General features: G+C 39.4%; 1 protein-coding gene across 1 annotated transcript in view; it reads right to left on the bottom strand.

Annotated features, from left to right (window-relative positions):
- LOC136885220 (protein takeout) overlaps positions 1-22,778 on the bottom strand; it is a 47,158-nt gene that overhangs the window by 4,266 nt on the left and 20,114 nt on the right. The window contains exons 2-4 of the mRNA XM_067157661.2: positions 12,669-12,909; positions 8,259-8,392; positions 4,393-4,542 (exon numbers count right to left, since the gene is read on the bottom strand). Of these exons, the coding sequence (XP_067013762.2) occupies positions 4,393-4,542; positions 8,259-8,392; positions 12,669-12,909 (525 nt within the window). The remainder of the gene's footprint in view (positions 1-4,392; positions 4,543-8,258; positions 8,393-12,668; positions 12,910-22,778) is intronic.

Genomic DNA, 22,778 nt, shown 5'->3' with positions numbered 1-22,778 from the left:
TCGGTTTAGGCGGGCGACTCCCGATTTTCGACAGTTTTTCCCGCCTTCTGGTTATTCTATTATTTCTCCCGATTTTCGGTTATTTTTTGGTGAACTTCAAACACTTTTTTCAAATACTGCCATTTCAGCATTGAACGCCAGTGGCAGAAGTCTTTCGCTCATTGGGCGGTTTATTAATACGAGAAATGCGCACGAATGTGCAATGTTTATTGAAACCTGTATATCGCGACGCGTATATCGATTGTACATATCTCGTTCTCGTGTGCTATGTCCGTGTTCGTTCACATTAGTCTAGTGGGGTTTGGAGTATATTTTAGTACTTTAGTGACAGAATTTCAAAAATAACGACTAGTGACTTTTCTAGAGATTTTAGGAGCAGTTTGGAGACAATTCTGGCGAATCTTAATTTAGTACTTGATAAAAATAGCATTGCGCTTCGCATAATCGCGTGCAGTGTATTTACCTATGCATTTACTAAGTAATGGCATCCAGGTTCATGACTAATTCACACATGTGAATTCACTAATTCACACCGATCATCTCACTCACATACTTCCTGTGAGGGAAGGGAGATGTGTAATTTTTAGCCTTTTAGTCTCGTATAGCAACAGCCGGACTTGGAGGCAATAAGTGCTATAACATATACCATAGTACTCCTGCATTGCACAAGAAATGTAGAATAAGCAGTTTTGATCAATTGTATTTCCTGATTTTTAGTGATTTTCATACCAAAATCTCCTTATATTGGGTTTTTGTAAAGTTGGCAGGTATAATTGCAAAGACGTTTCTCAAATAGCCCTTAAAGGATTCATGGACCACGAAGGACTGCTTATTACGTAGTCGAGCATTAAGTTCGTAGACTGGCCGTGTAGAGTCGCTGTGGTGCACTGAATGTCACGGGCGAAACAGAATGTCGTAATTTGAGCAACGGGCAAATTTAAAGTTCTGCCAAAGATTAGGCAAATCCTCTAGCGAAACGTTTGAGGTTATCAAGTCGAAATTGCCCGGATCATCACGACGAGAAAAAGGAAGCGAAAAATACAGTGAAAAGACGACGTGATTCTTGAACTGAGTTTGCGCCAGTCAACGAACATACTGACTGTAGCACATGGGTGTACACCGTGTGGCCTACACTACAGGCGCCAGTCCACGAACTTGTTGACTGTAGCACAGAGATGTACACCGTGTTGCCTACACTGTAGGTGCCAGTCCAAGAACACGTTATTGACTAGTAGGCCTACATGAGTGTGCGCCGTTTTACCTACACTGTAGGCACAAGTACACACGAACTATTGGCTGTAGTAGTATGCTTTAACCAGTGCATGCTGCCAGGGGTTCTCAAACATTTTCGGTCGAGCCCCCCTTCTGAAACATGAAATATCTAGCCCCCCTGCCAATTCTTGTCTCCTTTCATAGCACTTCTCATAGGCTACTTCGTACAAAACGGACCACGAGATCTATAGTATCTGCCTCAGTATATTATTGAAAATAATGCTAGTAAAGCCTAATAACATATAATCTTGATATTTTCGCACTTCGCTCCTCTTTGTAGAATTAATGTTGCTGGTGGGAGCGGAAGCGGAAGAACAATTGATTAAATTCGAATCTTGTTTTTTACTACGACTGAATATTTTCGAAGAGGAGCAAGCTATCGATAAATCACTTCCATGGGGGTTCATTTTACCACTGCTAATACGTCACTTATCCGTGTGTATGGCGATACTTGTACTGCATCAATTTACTGTAAATCGGGCTAACAACTTCCACTAAGCAAGCACCAGAATTCACCTGTTCATTCAATGTCTTTGAACTGACTGCAAAGGCCTGGCTGAAATCGAGTCGACAATGGCAGAAATAGAAAAATCTATTCTTGTTTGGAAGTGGCGGTCACACTGTCAAGCGGATTATTTTCGGTAGTGGTTGATAAATGTTTGGTAAGGTGATACCGCAGCGGGTGGGGGATGAAAGGGCGCTGTGTGGGGGGAAAGTTACTCGCACCTTTTCTCAGAATACGTACTGGCAGGATCTACCGGTAAGTTCTTATGAAATATGACAGCAAACGTACGAGTTTATTAGTCTTGTATGGCAGTGGAGGAGCTTCCTGCCTAGGTTCATGGATGTGAGAATCTGAGGATAGCAGTATTTGTTACAGAATATGAAATATAAATATTTCAATCAAAGCCGGCGCCCGCCTTTATCACTCTCAGCGCCCCGCACTTTGAGGACTATTGCATGCCGCGAAGTATAATAACGCACGTGAATTCGACCTGTTTACAACCTATCTATCCATATTGAGTTCACCCTGAAGGCTGGTTGGCCGGGCTGAGTGGCTCAGACGGTTGAGGCGCTGGCCTTCTGACCGCAACTTGACAGGTTTGATCCTGGCTCAGTCCGGTGGTATTTGAAGGTGCTCAAACACGTCAGCCTCATGTCGGTAGATAAACTGGCACTTAAAAGAACTCCTGCGGGACTAAATTCCGGCACATCGGCGTCTCCCAAAACCGTAAAAGTAGTTAGTGGGACGTAAAGCAAATAACATTATTATTATTATTATTATTATTATTATTATTATTATTATTATTATTATTATTATTATTATTATTAAGGCTGGTTTGATCGTTGATAGCTCCGCCATCAGCCTTCACAGAAAGCCTCAACATCACTGAAGAGGCGTACTAGCTATGCTTGTAGTGAGCTAGTTTCCTGTAGCTTTCCTCGCCGATCCTGAAATGCTCTAAACAGGTATGCAAGCATCAATTCGGCTTCAGAAGAAGAAATGTAGGAACCCGTGAAGCAATTGTGATTTTACGTCTGATATTAGAAAACCGAATTAGGAAATATTAGATTAGAAAACCGAATTAGGAAATATTAGATTAGAAAACCAAGTCTTAAATAAAGTAGATTAATAATTTTACTTGGGTAGTAAAATAACTAACGATGGCAGAAGTAAGGAGGACATAAAATGCAGACTAGCACATGCAAAGAATGTCTTTGTTCTGAAAAGAAATTTGCTCACTTTGAACAGTGATATAGGAATTAGAAGTATGTTTTTGAACACTTTCTTCTGGAGTGTGGCATTCTATGGAAGTGGAACAAAAAAGAACGATAACTCGGAAAGAAAGATAATAGAAACTTTTTAAATGTGGTGTTACAGAAAAATACTTAACACTTTTCGGAAAATAATGGGTCTTAAGATAACAGTTGGACAGTAAGTTATAGACTCCGAAAGAAGAAGAACTATACAGCGATAATGAAAGGCTGATGGGGTCAATATGGAAGCGACAACTGAAGTTCTGTTCAGGATGGATGCAAGCCGACTATCGAAGCAAATTTTTAATGTGTTGGACAACAGGCCTAACGTCTCGGATGTATGGTTAAACCTCAAGAGCATGGGACTGAATCAGGAGGACATCTCTAACCGATCAAAATCCGGTTGTTCAGTGATCAACAACTTAAATGGCTTCCACGATAAGGAAAAGCAGAACAGTGGCTGGACAGAAGAGAGAAGATAGTTGGACAGACAAAGAATGCAACGCTTGAGGACTGCAAAAAAAGGCTTCCAGAAATGCCTTATAGTTATACCCATGGCTCTAGACTAGAAAACAATATTACAGAGCGGTTTTTCTAGGCGCGATCGGCGGATGCACTGTGGGTCTCGGACCACAAGTGGTCACGGCTGGTCCGTGGTCGGACAGTTCTGCACTCTGACCGGCCAACCCAGCAGAGGAGGAGTAGCCTCGGTTCTACCGTGGTTCTACGCCTCTGTATTCCGGAGACGGAGAGGGGCTGGTTCCAACCGCTGGCCACCTTGAGAATGGTTTTCCGTGGTTTTCCATTCTCCTGCACTAAGGCGAATGACGGGACAGTTCCTAGTACAGGTCATGGCCACCAACACCCTCACCTTCTCCGAGCATCTCCTCCGATACAAATCTCCTGCCCTGAGAGACGGAGTCACCGCCGAGTAGTAGTAGTAGTAGTAGTAGTAGTAGTAGTAGTAGTAGTAGTAGTAGTAGTAGTAGTAGTAGTAGTAGTAGTAGTAGTAGTAGTAGTAGTAGTAGTAGTAGTAGTAGTAGTAGTAGTAGTAGTAGTAGTAGTAGTAGTAGTAGTAGTAGTAGTAGTAGTAGTAGTAGTAGTAGTAGTAGTAGTAGTAGTAGTAGTAGTAGTAGTAGTAGTAGTAGTAGTAGTAGTAGTAGTAGTAGTAGTAGTAGTAGTAGTAGTAGTAGTAGTAGTAGTAGTAGTAGTAGTAGTAGTAGTAGTAGTAGTAGTAGTAGTAGTAGTAGTAGTAGTAGTAGTAGTAGTAGTAGTTGTTGTTGTTGTTGTTGTTGTTGTTGTTGTTGTTGTTGTTGTTGTTGTTTCAATTATGAGCCCTACTGAATACCATCAAAGACTTACGTAGTACAGTGTTCCCGTTATGAATATTCTCCACTCCCATACGAATATCTTTGACACTGAAGTCCATCTTGACGTCATCCACTAACAGGTACCGTCTTGACTCGAAATCTTGAGGCTCCGCTCGGAAATACACCTTGGCGCGCACTCCCTCTGAAATAAATAAATAGACACATAAATAAATAATTATATACATATAAATCAACATTGCTTGTTTGTTTGTTCGTTCGGGCGGGTAATAGGGGTAGTTATAGTGTCGAATTCAAATTTTAACTTCATGTTGTAAGAGGGAAAACACAGAATAATCCATAAAATAGGCAAAATATCAAAGTTGTTGTAGAAGGACCAGACAAAGCTTGTGTTACGCTACTCGCTGAGAGAAGCTATCCTCGGTTAGTTCCTTAGGGACTCTGGAAACAACATTTTAGAGTCCTAAAATCAATCGTTTCCGCGATATTTTCAAAAATACTCCCCGCTCTAGGAAACTGATCAAGAAATTCCGAGTTGTAACCAAGGCAACACCACTTCAGGACGTCCCATTTAACTTTACTTCTAGGTTTGTAAGAGGCAGTACAAAAAAAATTGCGGGGCTAACTTCAACAACTGTGTAATTTTTTGTGGTGTCATCTTTCGACGTCCTCAAGAAACGCTTCTTTAAGTTTTCAAGGTCTTCTGTGATAGCTTACTCTACAGCTGCGTTTTGCTCTATGACACTTCAAGCAATTCATTCTCTGAAATTTTAATGTCATTTCCATGAATGAGCATGGAGTGATTGCTTTCACGTGCGCAGTACTTTTTTCAATCATATGTACCTCAATTTTCCACATCTACTTGTTTCTTAATGCCGTAAAGTTCAGAAATCCCTTTTTCCTCTAAACGCTTCTCTACTATACTTACAAAACATTTTAAAATACAACTGATAAAATTCTTAATCTTACCTGTTCTAGACTATTGCGACATTGTACTTACGGACGTATCTCATGACGGTAAAAAGATGCTTGAACGGAGTTTAAATATGGCACAGAATACATGTTCTCATGAAAACCAGTTAGAGAAAAAGGAAAAGAAGACATCGAGGAAAGCCCGGGGATCATTGAAAACGGAGGAAGGCGTTGGTGGTGATTATTGTTTTAAGAGGAAGTACAACTAAACAACCATCCTCTATATAACACTAATCAGAGAGAAAAAAATGGAATAGATCTGACACTTCGAAAATGGAGGATAGACGGTCTCAGCCAAGGGCCCCTTTGTCGCCAACCCACGCTCCCAACATGAGAGCCCTAGGGTCTCTTTTAGTCGCCTCTTACGACAGACAGGGGATATCGTAGGTGTTATTCTGTCTATATGGAGAATAAGTTTAGACATAAGAGGAATAAAAATCTATACAAGGATGAAAAAAATGAAAGGATGTCAGACACAATCAGGAAGAGGAGAATTACATTTTTTGGTCACTTAATAAGGATGGATAACAGAAGATTGACAAAACGAGTGTTCAAACACATTTACAAGAGCAGGGATACCAGCCAGTGGATATAAGGTGTAAAAAAAAAATCCTTTAGGCAAGCAACTCAATGTTGAAGACATCCTAGAGAAATGATCTACGAATTTTAGGTAAATAAAATATCATAAAGCATGATAATATAATCTTTATTTATTCCTAAATATTACAATCCTTTCCTTAATCATCGTTATCCGGTCGATTAAATGAGCAGTTTGACTTTTTCTACCACTATGAGTGCTAATGTGAGTCAATGCATTGTTTCACTTAAGCACCACTACGAGCGCTAATGTGAGCCAATACAGAGTTTCACTTAAACACCACTACGAGCGCTAATGTGAGTCAATGCAGAGTTTCACTTAAGCACCACTACGAGCGCTAATGTGAGCCAATGCAGAGTTTCACTTAAGCACTACTACGAGCGCTAATGTGAGTCAATGCATTGTTTCACTTAAGCACCACTACGAGCGCTAATGTGAGCCAATGCATTGTTTCGCCTAAGCACCACTACGAGCGCTAATGTGAGTCAATGCATTGTTTCACTTAAGCACCACTACGAGCGCTAATGCGAGTCAATGCATTGTTTCACCTAAGCACCACTACGAGCGCTAAAGTGAGTCAATGCATTCTTAAGCACCAGTACGAGCGCTAATGTCAGTCAATGCATTGTTTCACTTAAGCACCACTACGAGCGCTAATGTGAGTCAATGCATTGTTTCACTTAAGCACCACTACGAGCGCCAATGTGAGTCAATGCATTGTTTCACTTAAGCACCACTACGAGCGCTAATGTGAGTCAATGCATTGTTTGACTTAGACACCACTACGAGCGCTAATGTGAGTCAATGCATTGTTTCACTTAAGCACCACTACGAGCGCTAAAGTGAGTCAATGCATTGTTTCATTTAAGCACCACTACGAGCGCTAAAGTGAGTCAATGCAGAGTTTCACTTAAGCACCACTACGAGCGATAATGTGAGTCAATGCAGAGTTTCACTTAAGCACCACTACGAGCGCTAATGTCAGTCAATGCATTGTTTCACTTAAGCACCACTACGAGCGATAATGTCAGTCAATGCATTGTTTCACTTAAGCACCACTACGAGCGCAAATGTGAGTCTATGCAGAGTTTCACTTAAGCACCATTACGAGCGCTAATGTGAGTCAATGCATTGTTTCACTTAAGCACCACTACGAGCGATAATGTCAGTCAATGCAGAGTTTCACTTAAGCACCACTACGAGCGCTAATATCAGTCAATACATTGTTTCACTTAAGCACCACTACGAGCGCAAATGTGAGTCAATGCATTGTTTCACTTAAGCACCACTACGAGCACTAATGTCAGTCAATGCATTGTTTCACTTAAGCACCACTACGAGTGCTAATGTGAGCCAATGCATTGTTTGACTTAGACACCACTACGAGCGCTAAAGTGAGTCAATGCATTGTTTCACTTAAGCACCACTACGAGCGCTAATGTGAGTCAATGCATTGTTTCACTTAAGCACCACTACGAGCGCTAATGTGAGCCAATGCATTGTTTCGCCTAAGCACCACTACGAGCGCTAATGTGAGTCAATGCATTGTTTCACTTAAGCACCACTACGAGCGCTAATGCGAGTCAATGCATTGTTTCACCTAAGCACCACTACGAGCTCTGAAGTGAGTCAATGCATTCTTAAGCACCACTACGAGCGCTAATGTCAGTCAATGCATTGTTTCACTTAAGCACCACTACAAGCGCTAATGTGAGTCAATGCATTGTTTGACTTAGACACCACTACGAGCGCTAATGTGAGTCAATGCAAAGTTTCACTTAAGCTCTTATAACTAAATTCGGTGTGGACATTTTCAAAATCATAAAGTTCCAAGGAACACATCATAGAAAGAATTATGTAAATAAGTTAATTTGTCTAGGATTTGAATAAAAAAGAAAACGGGTAAAGAAACGAGTGATTTTAGGCTGGCTTTTTTTTCGGGACTGCACTTAGGACGGAAGTGATTTCCGAATTTTTGTTTGAAGTTTGATAGAAGTATCCAACACTCACAATTTAAAAACTTTTCGGGCTCTTTAGCCATTAAAATTTCGGTACAATTGTGGAAGTTGCTTACTTTTATTCTTTCCGTAGTATGGTATGTGTATGTTCAGTCATCAGCCCTAAGGCTGGTTGGATCCTCAATAGCTCCGCCATCAGCTGTCATAGATGGACTAGGCATCACTGAAGAGGCGTACTAGGGAAATGAGGAGTGAGGTAGTTTCCCGTTGCTTTCCTCACCCGTAGTATGGGGACCCCTACTTTGTCTGGTAAGAAATGTTTCCAACATTAAAATACCCGATGTTTAAGTTTGGTTCAGGTTTTCTACTCACCGTACTCGCCCCAGTAATCTCCACCTCCTGAGGCGCGTACCATGATCAGCACGCCGGAGCTACGGTATTTCGCTCTGACTGAGATCTTAGGAACGAAGAAACTCAGCTGGAACTGGTGTGTGTCCAGGTCTGACCTAGAAGATAAACAAATACATATAGGCACTCCAACATAGTGAGTGCAGTAGTGTGGGCTGCTTCTGCACGCTAACTTCTAACGTTACTCAGGTGGCTGAGAAATAGTGCAAGAACACGCAGGAGGCCATGCATATGGCATGAAATCAGGAGATCACGCACTCAACTTATTCGTCTAGAGACGTCTTTCACATATGCCTCCAATTTCACAAAAATTATAATAGAAGCTTTTTAAACATTACAATTACACCATAAACAGCTCGTGTAAAATGTTATACAATATAATAGCATAAAACATGAAACAGAGGGAGAAATCATAGTCACTTGATGCACAAATTTATATACACAAAAATGGAACTGCCTACATAATACAGATTTGAAAAAAAAAATTAACTTCAGTTCAAAAGCTCAAGAAATGCGAAAGTAAAAATACTAATAGATAAAGTATTAAATAAAATTAAACTAATTCTTGCAACAGTAGATCAAAAATTAATTAGCGCAATTATTACTATGCTTACTTCTATTTGGTAGATACTGGTATCTTTAACATGAAGAATTTATTGATATACGCTGTTAAATATGATTTTTTAAAACACATTAAGTGATGAAATGAACTTAATCTAGATACAGCATGCAAGTTACAGATTTAAAGTAATTTACTACTACCCGAGAACTAAATTTAATTTAAATAATCATATTAGCCCAATATTTTTTAAAACTGTACAATAATCTCACAACATCATTTTCACACACAATCACTCATTCTATCATACATGTACCTTGCTGGAAGCACTTACGAGGAACAGCTAGTAAGAGATTTTAAATATACTTTTTGATGCAGTATCCTTATGTCTTGGGGAGAGCATTCCACCACCCCGAAGCGGTGATAGTGAATAATAATAATAATAATAATAATAATAATAATAATAATAATAATAATAATAATAATAATAATAATAATTATGATGATGATGATGATGATGATGATGATGATGATGATGATTAAGATGATGCTTGTTGTTTAAAGGGACCTAACATCGAAGGTCAACGGCTCCTAGAATGATCGATGGTAGGCGTATATGGTTGTTCGGTGGACAGGTATTTCTAGGAAGGGCACTGACCGAGTATTACTGAGATATAAAGAAGCAAGGAGATGAAGATTGGTGGAGAGATAACCAATGATGTCTTCCGAAAGCATACAAGAGTTGGTTGAATTTAGTTTACGTCTTGGTCGTAGCAAAGTAGGGAGAAACTCGAGCGTCATGCCGTAAATCCATAGCATATCAAAGGCAAGCACTTGGAGTGCGTTGTAATTTCAAGCTTAATTATCCGTAAAAAATTACATAACATGGGAAAATGGGAACTAATAATGTCTGAACATTGACTAAAAGCATCTATAATAAGAAGATGCTAAGTTTCGGAGCCAAATTAAGACATTACACTGTTGTTAGATCAGAAGGATTATAGGTTTTGGAGACCCTTGTATGAATAGAAAAGGACTAGTCAATCAACTACCTTACTTAAAAGAGAACGCAGATTACCACGGAAGTTCTTGGGCAACAGATCGGTTGACGGGCAGGTTCGACTAAAATCCAATAAAGAAGTGTACAGCAAGATGGAACTGATAACAACAGTTGGAAAGAGAATATTGCTGCTTTATGAGCACAACTTCCGTATGGATAATGACCAACTCACAAAGAAAATATCTGGAATTTTCTAAAACCAAAGGCATCCAAGGTGAGATGGTTACAAAAGAGTGAGAAAGATCTGAGGGAGGTGGGCATTACGGAGGATAACATCGATGACATGATTAGCTTCTGAAGGATGGTGAAAAGCTATCGGGGTTTTATGGTGGAGACAGAACCAAGAAGAGAGGCACTTTATCAGAGGAGTGGAAGAAACCGCTGATCGATGGGCTCAATAGATACTAGCAGAACGTCAAACCGGCAAACGAACAAGACACAGGCACCAAAACATGAGATTGGTTGTTAACACGCAATCCATAGAGGAACAATTCGAAAAACAAAGAAAACAAATTACGCAACAAGCTGAATTTTTGGCGATTAAGGGAATACATTTCTGAACCGTTTCATGGGCTGCAAGCCACAATACACCTTTCTGACTGCCTGATATTTGAACAAGAAACCTCCTTCGGATTTCAGATTCCTAATGGCAAGTTGGTGTTAAATTTTCAATACCTCGGGCCTTGCCATTCCACTGTGTACAGTTTACATCCAGCATGCCTGAATATCCTTTCAGTAACGAGTACAAAAATTAGAAAGTTGCTCCTGCAACGCTAACTGCGTAGCTTTTCTCACAAAGTCATGGTCAGTTCCGGTGAAAGTGTTGACGAAGAAACAGTACATGTCTCACTTCCACCCACTCTGTACCGTCAGCGAGGTCACTGAATGTTTAAAGGCTGAAGACGTCCATTCACATTTCAATCACGTCTGCAATAATGCACCGTTATAATGTTAGACACTTCAGACCACACTTTCAATAATTCTGCTGTTCTTTAGGGAGTTACTTAGTCGTCTTTTGACCGAGCGAGTTGGCCATGCGCTTAGGATGCGTTCGGAAGATGGTGGGTTCAAATCCCACAGTCAGCAGCCATGAACATTGTTTTCCGTGGTTTCCCATCTTCACACCAGACTAATGTCGGGGTTTTACCTTAATTATGACCACATCTGCCAGCTTCGCACAACTAGCCCTTTCCTATCCCATCGTCGGCGTAAGGGCTATCTGTGTCGGTGCGACGTAAAGCAACTTGTTAAAAAGAGAAAAGAAAGAAATACAGATTATTACATAATTGAATATTATTCAACGTGACTGTGCATTTTATGGAGTTCAGCCGTCTTTCCCCATACAAAATAAAGTTTCAGACCAAATGAAGAATGTTCTCAAGCGCTCAGAGTGTGGGCGGACAGAAAGGGCTTACTCCGCGCCTCCCACTCAATCACGCTGCCCCTACCAGTTCCCACCTCTTCATCCTGTTCATTTGGTTTGCTGAGGTTCACACATAAATCTAGTTTGATGCTTGTAACCGCTTCTTTGTGTTAATTCCTAATCTATCTCGTTTATTCTAGGTGAAAACTTCAAGGAATAATCATTTTAAAAAAGGGAATTAGGAAGACGAAATATTGTTGAATTCGGCCAACAGATTATTGTTTTTAAACTACGTTTCTTTGTAACAAGCCTATGAGGTTTCAGCCCTACTACTCGGTTGTGAGATTCACAAATAGGAAAAGTCCTCTCACTTTAATTAGTGCGGTGATGGGGTGAAGGTTCCTTTTAGGGATCATTGTAAGTATCTAGGTGTTAATATAAAGAAAGATCTTCATTGGGGTAATCACATAAATGGGATTGTAAATAAAGGGTACAGATCTCTGCACATGGTTATGAGGGTGTTTAGGGGTTGTAGTAAGGATGTAAAGGAGAGGGCATATAAGTCTCTGGTAAGACCCCAACTAGAGTATGGTTCCTGTGTATGGGACCCTCACCAGGATTACCTGATTCAAGAACTGGAAAAATTCCAAAGAAAAGCAGCTCGATTGGTTCTGGGTGATTTCCGACAAAAGACTAGCGTTACAAAAATGTTGCAAAGTTTGGGTTGGGAAGAATTGAGAGAAAGAAGAAGAGCTGCTCGACTAACTGGTATGTTCCGAGCTGTCACCGGAGAGATGGCGTGGAGTGACATTGGTAGACGAATAAGTTTGAGTGGCGTTTATAAAAGTAGGAAAGATCACAATATGAAAATGAAGTTGGAATTCAAGAGGACAAATTGGGGCAAATATTCTTTTATAGGAAGGGGAGTTAGGGATTGGAATAACTTACCAAGGGAGACGTTCAATAAATTTCCAATTTCTCTGAAATCATTTAGGAAAAGGCTAGGAAAGCAACAGATAGGGAATCTGCCGCCTGGGCGACTGCCCTAAATGCAGATCGGTATTGATTGATTGATTGCCTAATACGAACTCAGAATGCCATGATCCAGAATAATATTACTAAAGAACATGGACCTGATTGATATAACTGTTCTGTTTTTTTTTATATCTGTACTCAGGAGGCCATGATCCAGTGTATATCAGAGGACCATGGAACAGCATTACATTGTAGAAGGCCGTGAAATAGCAGTACCATTTTCAACACCTTGGATTTGAAGTCCATGAATGGGGGTTTTTATTCATTATTGTTTTCAAATAATTATTTCCTTCCTGCCTGACTCTACCAACAGTGTTTGAAAAACATTTAGATTTTTAACGAGTCTGCAGTTCTTACCTTACTCCCACGACGGTGAGGTTCGACACTCCGAACGCCTCAATTTTACTGATGTATGCTCTGTAGGCGTCTGGTCCATCTCCAAGGGCTATAGGAATCTCGTCTATGAGAATTGGCTCCACCTCTGGATAACCAAGTTCTGGGATTCCCCGCCTTAGGTATCTCGTGAAGAGGTTGGATGCCCTGGTAAGACATTGATTAACCTCCGGATCTTCTTTATAACACTGAAGGATATATGGCGCTGAAAAGAAAGAGTACAATGCCAATTAAAATGGGTACATTTTGGTGATTATTTTTTAATATATTAAAATGCGTTTCTTTTCTTGGTCTTTGTTTTTGAGAAATCAGGTAAGATCATTAAAAAAGCTTTATGAAAACCTACAAAGAAAACCAAGACAGCGTTCTAATGAGGCTTCTAGGAAAGGTTAAAGGGGGACCAACACCTTTGATCGACCAAAAATGCAATTTTTCAATATTTTTCACTAAAAATTGAACTTTTCTCTTCATAACAGTTCAAAAGTTTTGTTAGAATCTCCAATACTTCCGGAGTTATGACCAAGAAACGTGAATCCCTGCACACAAGGAAGCCCTTTATCGATAAGTTTGTTGCTCGCTTCCTGTAACTTTTGTTTTGGAGAACCGTTTCGCTGATAACTCTAAGTTTTTAAGATATCAAGATGAAATTTATGTTGAAGATATACTAGAATTATTGAACTAGCTTCATTGGTTAAGTTAAAAAAAATTCAAACGAAAATTAATGAAAAATTGACTAGTCCTACTCGAAGATAACTGCACGAAAAACTTTTATTTATACTTGATGGACTTCAGTGATTCTAGTATATGTTGTAAAAAAATAACATTACTAATCATAATAAAAAAATCATAGAAAATTATTCATGTGTTTGGAAATGATCAATGAAAGGAAAAGACAGTGGCCATTATATATCGCCGTTTTGAATAATTAATTATATATAATGGCATAGTTTTATATGATTTCTAAATATGTAGGCATATTATTAAGGAATTTTGTGTTTGTTATACTAAGTATCCATTCATTTCCATAGCTGGGGAAACAAATGTTTAACATACCCCATTTTTAGTGTTCAGAGGTGTAGCCTCCCCCCCCCCCCGCCCTCTTTAAGGCAGAACAACAAGAGAATGATAAAATGATCTGTATTAACAGATTGAAGCATTCCATTCCCCTCAAAATAGAACCATAACAAGAACCGGGAAAGGCCATGAAAGACTTCTTATGCCTCGTAAACTAATTCCTCCAAGAGTATGAATTGACCAGGAGATGACCAAGAAAAATCGTATAGGAAACGTGAGAGTGGAGAGTTTGACAGAAGTGGAAGTAAAGCCAGACTAACCTAGGGTCCTGTTGTGAAAATAGGAAACCACGAAAACCATTTTCAGGGCTGCCGACAGTGGGGTTCGAACCCACTATCTCCCGGATGCAAGCTCACAGCTGCGCGACCCTGACCGTACGGCCAACTCGCCAGGTTGTTGTCAAATTCACAGCCCCAGAGAGGTTATAGATTAGGTTAGCAATAAGGTGTTTGGCATTGACATTGTTCTCCTTTCTGAGCCAGAAAGTTTTATTACAGCACCAATGATACTACGAATAACATCCTTCGTTACATTTATAAGGACTGGTCATGCTGTGATTGCTATAATACAGTACTTGAGTTTTTAGTGAGTGGTAACCTTCCAAATTAATGTGGGCTCGTAATCAATCATAAAACAGAAAATAATAACGTGAATTGTTTAAGTTACTGAAAAGACACTGAAATGTTCTATAATAAAAAGTGAGAATTTTCCTTAAAACATCAGTCGGGTGTATTCGAATCACTAATTTAAAACTCACTTAAGAAAAAAGCTTCTCATTTGTGATATAGAAATGATTTTGATTCTACATTTCTTAAATTGGCACATTTTCGGCATTTGGTTTTATACAGCGGAAGCGAACAAAACTTTAAATCAAAGTCTATCCATAACAAGGTTCAGCAGTGGAAAAGAGAGACAGAGGGAGATTAGTAATACTGTAGTTAAACACTGAAGCTGTGGATATTTTCTCTTCAAACAGGCAGAGATGGCATAGCTCTTGGTCTTCTAGACTAGAAGAGTACGGTACGACGGCTGACATTAAATACTCAAACTGAATAAATGCTGCCTTCAGACTGCACTTAAAAATTATAATGTAGCCGTGTCTTTGGCTATTGGCTTCGTAGTCTAAAAGAGTTAAGTAATGTAGGTGTACAAGCCCCTTCTTCAATTAAAAAGGTATCAGTATTTTCATAGCTTTGATTCTTGTCCTTGTGCAATACACGAATTAAGCAGTGAGACAGTACTAAGACTTTCTTGAAAGTGCATTAAAAAGTATATAGCTCTGTATGTGACGTAGAAATGATTTTGAGTCTTGGCCTTCTGGAAAAATTTACACCAAGAAACTGCATAAAGACTTCCTTCAAATTACATTTAAAATACAGAGGAGAGAAATTGGCCATCGGCCTTCTAAATTAGAAATGTTAAACAGTGAAATATTTAAAAATTCTTCAAACTACGTTTGTTTTTTAATACATTGCTCTGTATTCCACGAAAAATTGGCTTTGGAATTTAGCCTTCCATAACAGAAGAGTAGAAAGGCTGTAACTAAACAGTGAAACTAAGTAAAGGTTTCTTTCATACTGAGTGAAAGAATATATCGCTCTCTTTGGTTCTTGGCCTTCTAGAATAGAGAAGTTAAACAGTGAAACATAATAGAGTTTTCTTCAGATAACATTCAAAACTATTATTGCTCTTAATATTGCGTACAAGCGGTATTAACTCTTGGCCTTCTGGCGAAGAAGTTACCGAATGAATATTTTTTTCAAACTATATTTTTAAAAGTATGTAGGCTTGGATCTTGAGGTTCTAGAATAGAAGAGTTGAACAGTGAAACCATAGAAAGATTCTTTTTTTTTTTTTAATTTCAGTTCTAGCCCTTCAGGCAAGCAACTCAGTGTTGAAAACGTGTTAGATACATGAGCTACGAATTTGAGGTAAATAAAATATAATAATGTATGATAATATATTTTTTATTTATTCCTAAAAATTACAATCCCTTTCTTAATCATCGTTATGCCGTCGATTAGATTAGCACTTCGCCTTTTTCTACCACTAAGAGCACTTATGTGAGCCAAGGCATTGTTTCACCTAAGCACCAGTACTAGTGCTAATCTGAGTCAATGCAGAGTTTCATTTAACCCCTTATAACTACATTCAGTGTGAAAATTTTTCAGAAAACGAAATCGTCTGAGGGTATTGAACCAAGGAACACATTACAGGAAGAATTATGTAAGTAAGTTAATTTGGCCAGGATTTGAATCAAAAAGGAAACGAGTAAAGAAACGAGCTATTTTAGGCTGTCTTTCCTGAAATGCATGTAGGTCGGATGTGATTTTCAAAATTTTTGTTTTTGTTTGATAGAGCTATTCAAGACTCACAATTTGAAACCTTCAACTTTCGGCACAATTGAGGAAATTGGTTTATATTACGTTTTTTTTTATACTTTGCTAAGGAATTTTTTCAACATTGAAACGTTTAGATGTTGCTCTGTATATGACGTAGACATGGCTTTGACTTCCGGTCTTCTAGAATAGATTTAAGAAGTGAAACTAAACCAATCTATTCAAACTACATTGACAAATATATAGCTATTTATTTGACATATAGGTGGGCTTGATTCGTGGCCTTCTGGAACAGAGAAGTTAAACAGTGAATGTGTGTACAACTTTTCCTTTAACTACGGTCACAGTATGACGTGGATGTGGCTGTTTCTCTAGGGTCGAGGCCTTCTGCTATAGAAAAAAGGAAACTATATAAAACCTCTCTTAAAGAATATATATGAGTTTGACACTTGGCCTTCTAGAATGGAAGGAGAAGTACCGCTATCGCCAAAGCGTCAATCTGAACTAAGCTCTTCTACATGTGCGAAATTACTTCTCGGAAGTCTTTGGCAGTTGGCCTACAAGAACTGAGAGAGTAGCAACACTGACCTTAGACAGTGAAAGTAAACTGCGTTTTTCTTCTAACTTTCTTTTCTTCAACGCTATCTTCCCCATGTTTGTATAAGAGCGGTAAGAAAAAGTAGGTCCAATATTTGCGACTCCATGCGAGGGATTTAACGATAAATTTTCATATTGTCAAAGGTAATGTATATGGAGCTCATTCTGTGGCGTCGAGTTCGAATCCTGGATTTCAGTCTGAAACTGAGGGCTACGGAAGGATTCATTCATTTTAGTGAGGTCAGCAGAGGAGTTGTGTGATATAAAAGATGTAGGACTTGGTCAAGAAAGCCGAGGAATGAGCTGAGAATACCGTAATTCTAATCAGGTTTTTGTGTTTGTTTTGGTAGGGGGAAAATTTAAGTTCATATGATCGTATTGATAACCTACCCCTATGTCAATGGAACTTGAACCTACGAAAACTCCGACGGAGAGCTAGATCACCCTTCACCTAAGTGTTTGTTCAATGTTCACGAACTAAATTATTCTTCTATGTACAGTCCCGTGCGAATTAATCAATAAAGCGGCAATAAAGTACATATTTTCATTTTTCATTTCTTTACATAAGTCATACCTTGAACACCTTCTGTTAGCTAATATGTCCTCCTTTGTGCTTTATAAGTTCCTTCACACTATATGGCATTGATTCCATAAGCTTTGAGCACTAATTTTACAGTTCATCAAAATGAAACCGCACAGCAGTTTTGCTAGTCTCCTTTTGCAAATAGTTCACAAGTTTTCTGTGGGATTTATGTCAGGAAAGTTCCTTGGCCACTCTAAAATACGAATATTGTTTTCGCTAAAAATGTTTTCACTTTCTTCGAAGTATGGTGCTGAAAAATTCCGTCACCCTCTGGAAACCTCGTCTACAGCTCAAGAACAATTATTATTTGCAGTATTTGGATGTACTGGTCAGATTTCCCCTGCACTGGGCGAGTTGGCCGTGCGGTTAGGGCGTGCAGCTGTGAGCTTCCATCCGGGAGATAGTGGGTTCGAACCCTACTCTCGGCAGCCCTGAAGATGGTTTTCCGTGGTTTCCCATTTTCGCACCAGGCAAATGCTGCGGCTGTACCTTATTTAAGGCCACGGCCGCTTCCTTCCTACTCTTAGCCTTTTCCTATCCCGTCGTCGCCACAATACCTATCTGTGTCGATGTGACGTAAAGCAAAAAAAAACACCTCTCATCAGAGAAAAGAATTGCCTTCCAGTGTTCCATTGTCCAGCCCTGATGACTACGTGCCTACAAAAGACGTTTCTTGTGCGTTTCTCCTGTTAGAAGATGTTTCTTTTCAGATTTGCAGGCTTTGTTTCGAGCCAACAGAAGTCTATGGCGAACATTAGGAACGTGCAGATTCACTCCCCCTTCCCTCAATTCACATGCCAAGTTAACACCAGTCAGCCTAGGGTTTAATTTACTTCTCCTGAGGAGAAAACGGTCATTAGTTGGCGTCGTTCTTTTTCCTGTCACAGTTCCCCGTTTTCTTCGGTGAAATTGATCCAGTTTCTTTGGACCGGTGAATAACTCTATGTATAGTGCCCACACCGACACCTAATTTAGTAGCTGACGCTCTTTGTGTCATAGAAGTGACTAACTTCGAAATAAATACCACTTTTTATCCACAACAATTGCTACACAAATTAAACAACGCTGGATAACAATGGAAATAACATATAGAAAGCGCGGGAACTGAGAATAAGTTACTGTAGCACACTGTCACCAACCACTGGGAAAATGATGAAAAAAATCCATTGTTCCGATTAATTCGCACGAGACTGTACGATACGGAGGTGACTCTCATTAATAGTAGTAACAACAGTAACGATAATAATGTCATTGGATATACGTCAACTAATTACTTTTACGATTTTCGTAGACGCCGAGGTGCCGGAATTTAGTCCCGCAGGAGTTCTTTTACGAGGCTGACGAATTCGAGCATCTTCGAATACCACCGGACTGAGCCAGGATCGAAAACGCCAAGTTGGGCTCAGAAGGCCAGCGCCTCAACCGTCTGATCCACTCAGCCCGGCTTATGTGAGTTTGATTTTCAGCCGTCTGGATTAGAGGAAGTCCTTACAGTCGGCTGAGGAGCTGTTCATGGCGAGAGTATCAAAGAATTCTGCGACTGTTTCTGCAGAGTTCTGGAGTAGTTAGTCCAGGAACCTTTTTTTTGTAGCTGTGGTGGATGTCAAATTACAAGTTGTCATCAGGTCTTCTAAGAAGGAAGATATTCCTACTAAGTGGTACCTTCTTCTTCTTATCTTAATGGGACCTCTAAATATTAGTTCCTAATTAGCGTTGACCTCTAAAACCTTTTGCTACTATGTTTTTCTTTTATTCCCACCTAGATATGCCTGTTTCCTTCACAAAGCTGCAGGTTGTTCTTATTGGGTCGTCTTGGATTTTTTCCTCTCTTCACCTGGTAGTCCTAGAGTGGAGAGTCTGATTCTACCCAGCGCCTCACATTCGAAAAGTATGTGTTCTGCTGATTCCTCTGCTTCGTTGCATTTCCTACATATGCTGTGTCTTATTACTCCAATTCTATGTAGGTGTTTTTTCAGATGGAAGTGTCCTGTCAACAGTCCTACTACCCATCTTATATTTTATCTGCTGAGATTCAACAGTTCTTTAGTATGCTTCTTGTTTGGTACTTTTATCAGTTCCTTTGCAAGCCTGCATCCTGGAGTATTTTTCCAGTTCTCCATTTGTTTTTATTGTACCCATTTTCCCATGCAGTGTCGGGCTTGTCCATAGAAAATCCTGCATACAGGTTCTGGGCCTACAAAATAGGTTTCTGCCTCTTTCCTGGCCAGTTTACTAACGGGTATACAAGTCGATTTTATGAAAACTTTGAGATACTGAGATCTGACTTTAGTTATGTCTAAAGTTTTCAGATTTAAAAAATATCTCAGATGCTTACTATGCTACTGGTGAAACTTTCAGCTTGAATAATGACATTGTTGTTCTTTTCGAAAGGTATTTGGGATTGCGAATCTCTATTGCAGTCTTTATCGCAGCCACTGTTCTGTATTCAATGTGCCTTGTGAAAGTGTATTTAATAGTAATATGTCCTAGACGTTTAACGTTACTGTGTTCTCGTAGCCTTGTCTTTAGCCCCGTATATCATTCAACGTAGTCCGACTCGTTGGCTGAATGGTCAGCGTACTGGCTCTCTGTTCAGAGGGTCCCGGGTTCGATTCCCGGCCGGGTCGGGGATTTTAACCTTAATTCCAATGGCCCGGGGGCTGGGTGTTTGTGCTGTCCCCAACATCCCTGGAACTCACACACCACACATAACACGCAGTTACCTACAAATGGCAGATTCCGCCCACCTTCATCGGAGGGTCTGTCTTACAAGGGCTGCACTCGGCTAGAAATAGCCACACGAAATTATTTATCCAACGTAGCTTCGTAAAAGTTTTCTGTCTTTATCGTATGCGATCGGCGTCGCACATGTAAGTATGGCGTAGTTTTATGACCGAATGCTCTTCCTAATGCCCACACATGTATTAAACTATGACATTTTTTACCTGGCGGCTTTTACTCTTCGTAAATATGAAATCATTTCACGTGGTGTAAAGATGGCCTTAACTCGACTCTCTAGAAGAGAATTTCACGTTGCGAAACTAAGTAAACCTTTTAAAGAATCCATTTAAGGGGATTTAGGACTGAATTTTGAAACTTCTGTAGGTTTTATCCGATTTTTAACAAATTTATTTGTTGTATTTAGGTATAAATAAACACATATTTTACCAGATTAGAGGTGTGTAGCTGTATTAGCTCAAATGTTATTTCAATGTTTTGTACTTAAAAAGTAGTCCAGCCTGGCTGAGTGGCTCAGACGGTAGAGGCGCTGGCCTTCTGACCTCAACTTCTCAGGTTCGATCCTGGCTCAGTCCGGTGGTATTTGAAGTAGCTCAAATACGTCAGCCTCGTGTCGGTAGATTTACTACCACGTAAAAAACACTCCTGCGAGGCAACATTCCGGCACCTCGGCATCTCCGAAAATCCTCAAAAGTAATTAGTGAGACGTAAAAACAATAACATTATTATCAATTAAAAAGTCGTCCCGTAAAAAAGTGCCTTACATAACAGATTTAGTCTCTCAAGCTGAAATTTTGTTGACATTTTTTGTATGTATAAATAGTAATGGGTTTCAATATTAGATGAATACTATTCTATCCAGAAATGTTTAAAATTTTCTTTCTAAATTAAAAAACCAATATTACTCCAACATTGAATATCAGAATTCATATTACAATTTAAATTATTTTTAAAACCCATTACAAATTTAAATACTTGTACCTTTGAGAACAATCTCACGGAGTTAAAAAGAATTCTGATAAGAAGGAGTAATTTTGCAGAGAAAAGATTGAAAAACTGCAAAAGCGAGGGAAAACTAAAAGAATATCTACTCATTTTCAGAACTGCCCTGCATCATATGTCTCCCAGTCAGACTTCCTAATTGTTCCTTCTTTGGATATTTTCTGCCACTTCTGATTTTTTCTCATTTTCGCTTGATTACGGCTTTTTATTCTGCCCTGAGCCACAAGATCATAACATATTGCTCTGCTTCCCGGCGTTTCGTAGGCATTCAAATATATAGCAATCTCCTTTTAAGCGGCCTCTAAGGGCTTTAAAAATGACGGAGGGTCTTAATTAAAACCATTATCTGATAGAGGAAGGAATGGACTATATGTTTACGAATAAAACAGAAACACTGTTTTATTCGTCCTTCTGTTTTATTCGTCCAGAAATCAAATATTTCAGTGATAACTCCCGTTAAGACAGTATTAAGCTCTTTGACACGGAGGTGGCCTTGGCTCTTGGCCTTCTGAAATGGAGAAAGTACTCGCTCTGCGAACCAGAGGTAGTCAGTTTGCCTGAGGAGTAGGAGAAAGGGGTGAGGGTTGTTGCATGCACAGCTTTCATTTTTTTCCTTCTCATTTTCTTCGGCAATACTTACATGTACATGATAATGACCACTTCACTGTCATATTTTCTGTTTACAATTTTATGTCCTAGATTCATTATGAACTAATTACGTAAATGAAACATTACATCCTGAATCCTCGTTAGCTAAAGTGAAACATAACTTTCTCCCACTTCTCCGTAAGCATTTTTCAACTGTGTATGAATCTATGACGTCTTACCCACATCAAGGAACAGTGACGTTATGTACTTTCCAGCGACCCCACTTCTTTACAGCAAACAAACAGGTCCCGTTATCAGTATACATATTTAGTAAACACATATATGTACATACATATAGATATATCAAGTCGAAAAAAAATATATACATACATAATTATATCTTCATTATAGACTGTTATTCCTTTTAGCGTTCAGTCTGCAAGTCTATAAGAGAGTCTAATATTTTCCTGGGTTACCTATCCTCCTCCATTCGACTCATATTACCCCAACAACGAAATCGGTTTATGCGTACAGCTTCATCTATCGAGTTCATTCCTAAATTAGCCTTTATCTCCTCATTCGGAGTACCCCCCCCCCCATTGTTCCCCCTTGCTTCTACCAGCGATGGCTCTCGCTCCTTTCATGTCTGTTATTTCTAATTCATAAGATATCGTGAATCCACCCAGCTTTCACTCCCGTAAAGCAAAGTTGCTCTGAAAACAGATTGATGTAAAGATACTCTAGTATCGCCGGGGAGCCGACTTCCTTCTCATAGAATACTGTGCGTCGCAACTGCGAGCTCAAAGCGTTAGCTTTACTACACCTTCATTCAATCTCACTATATTACCATCCTGACAGGACACACATCTATATACTTGAAATTATCTACTTGTTCCAGCTTTGTGTCGTCAATCTGGCATTCAGTTCTCTTGGATTTCTTACCTACAATCATAAATTTAGGTCTGGAAAGGCTAATTTTAGTACCATACTCATTGCATCTATTTTCAAGTTCCAAGATATTAGACTGCAGGCTTTCGGCACAATCTGCCATTAAGGCGAAGTCATCAGCATAGGCCAAACTGTTTACTACATTTCTATCTAGTTGAATCCCTCCCTGCCACACTATCTTTCATTAGATGATCCACGTAAACT

Source organism: Anabrus simplex, chromosome 14, assembly GCF_040414725.1.
Source record: "Anabrus simplex isolate iqAnaSimp1 chromosome 14, ASM4041472v1, whole genome shotgun sequence".
NCBI classification, from domain to species: domain Eukaryota; kingdom Metazoa; phylum Arthropoda; class Insecta; order Orthoptera; family Tettigoniidae; genus Anabrus; species Anabrus simplex.
This window is presented reverse-complemented; position numbering and strand designations above follow the sequence as displayed.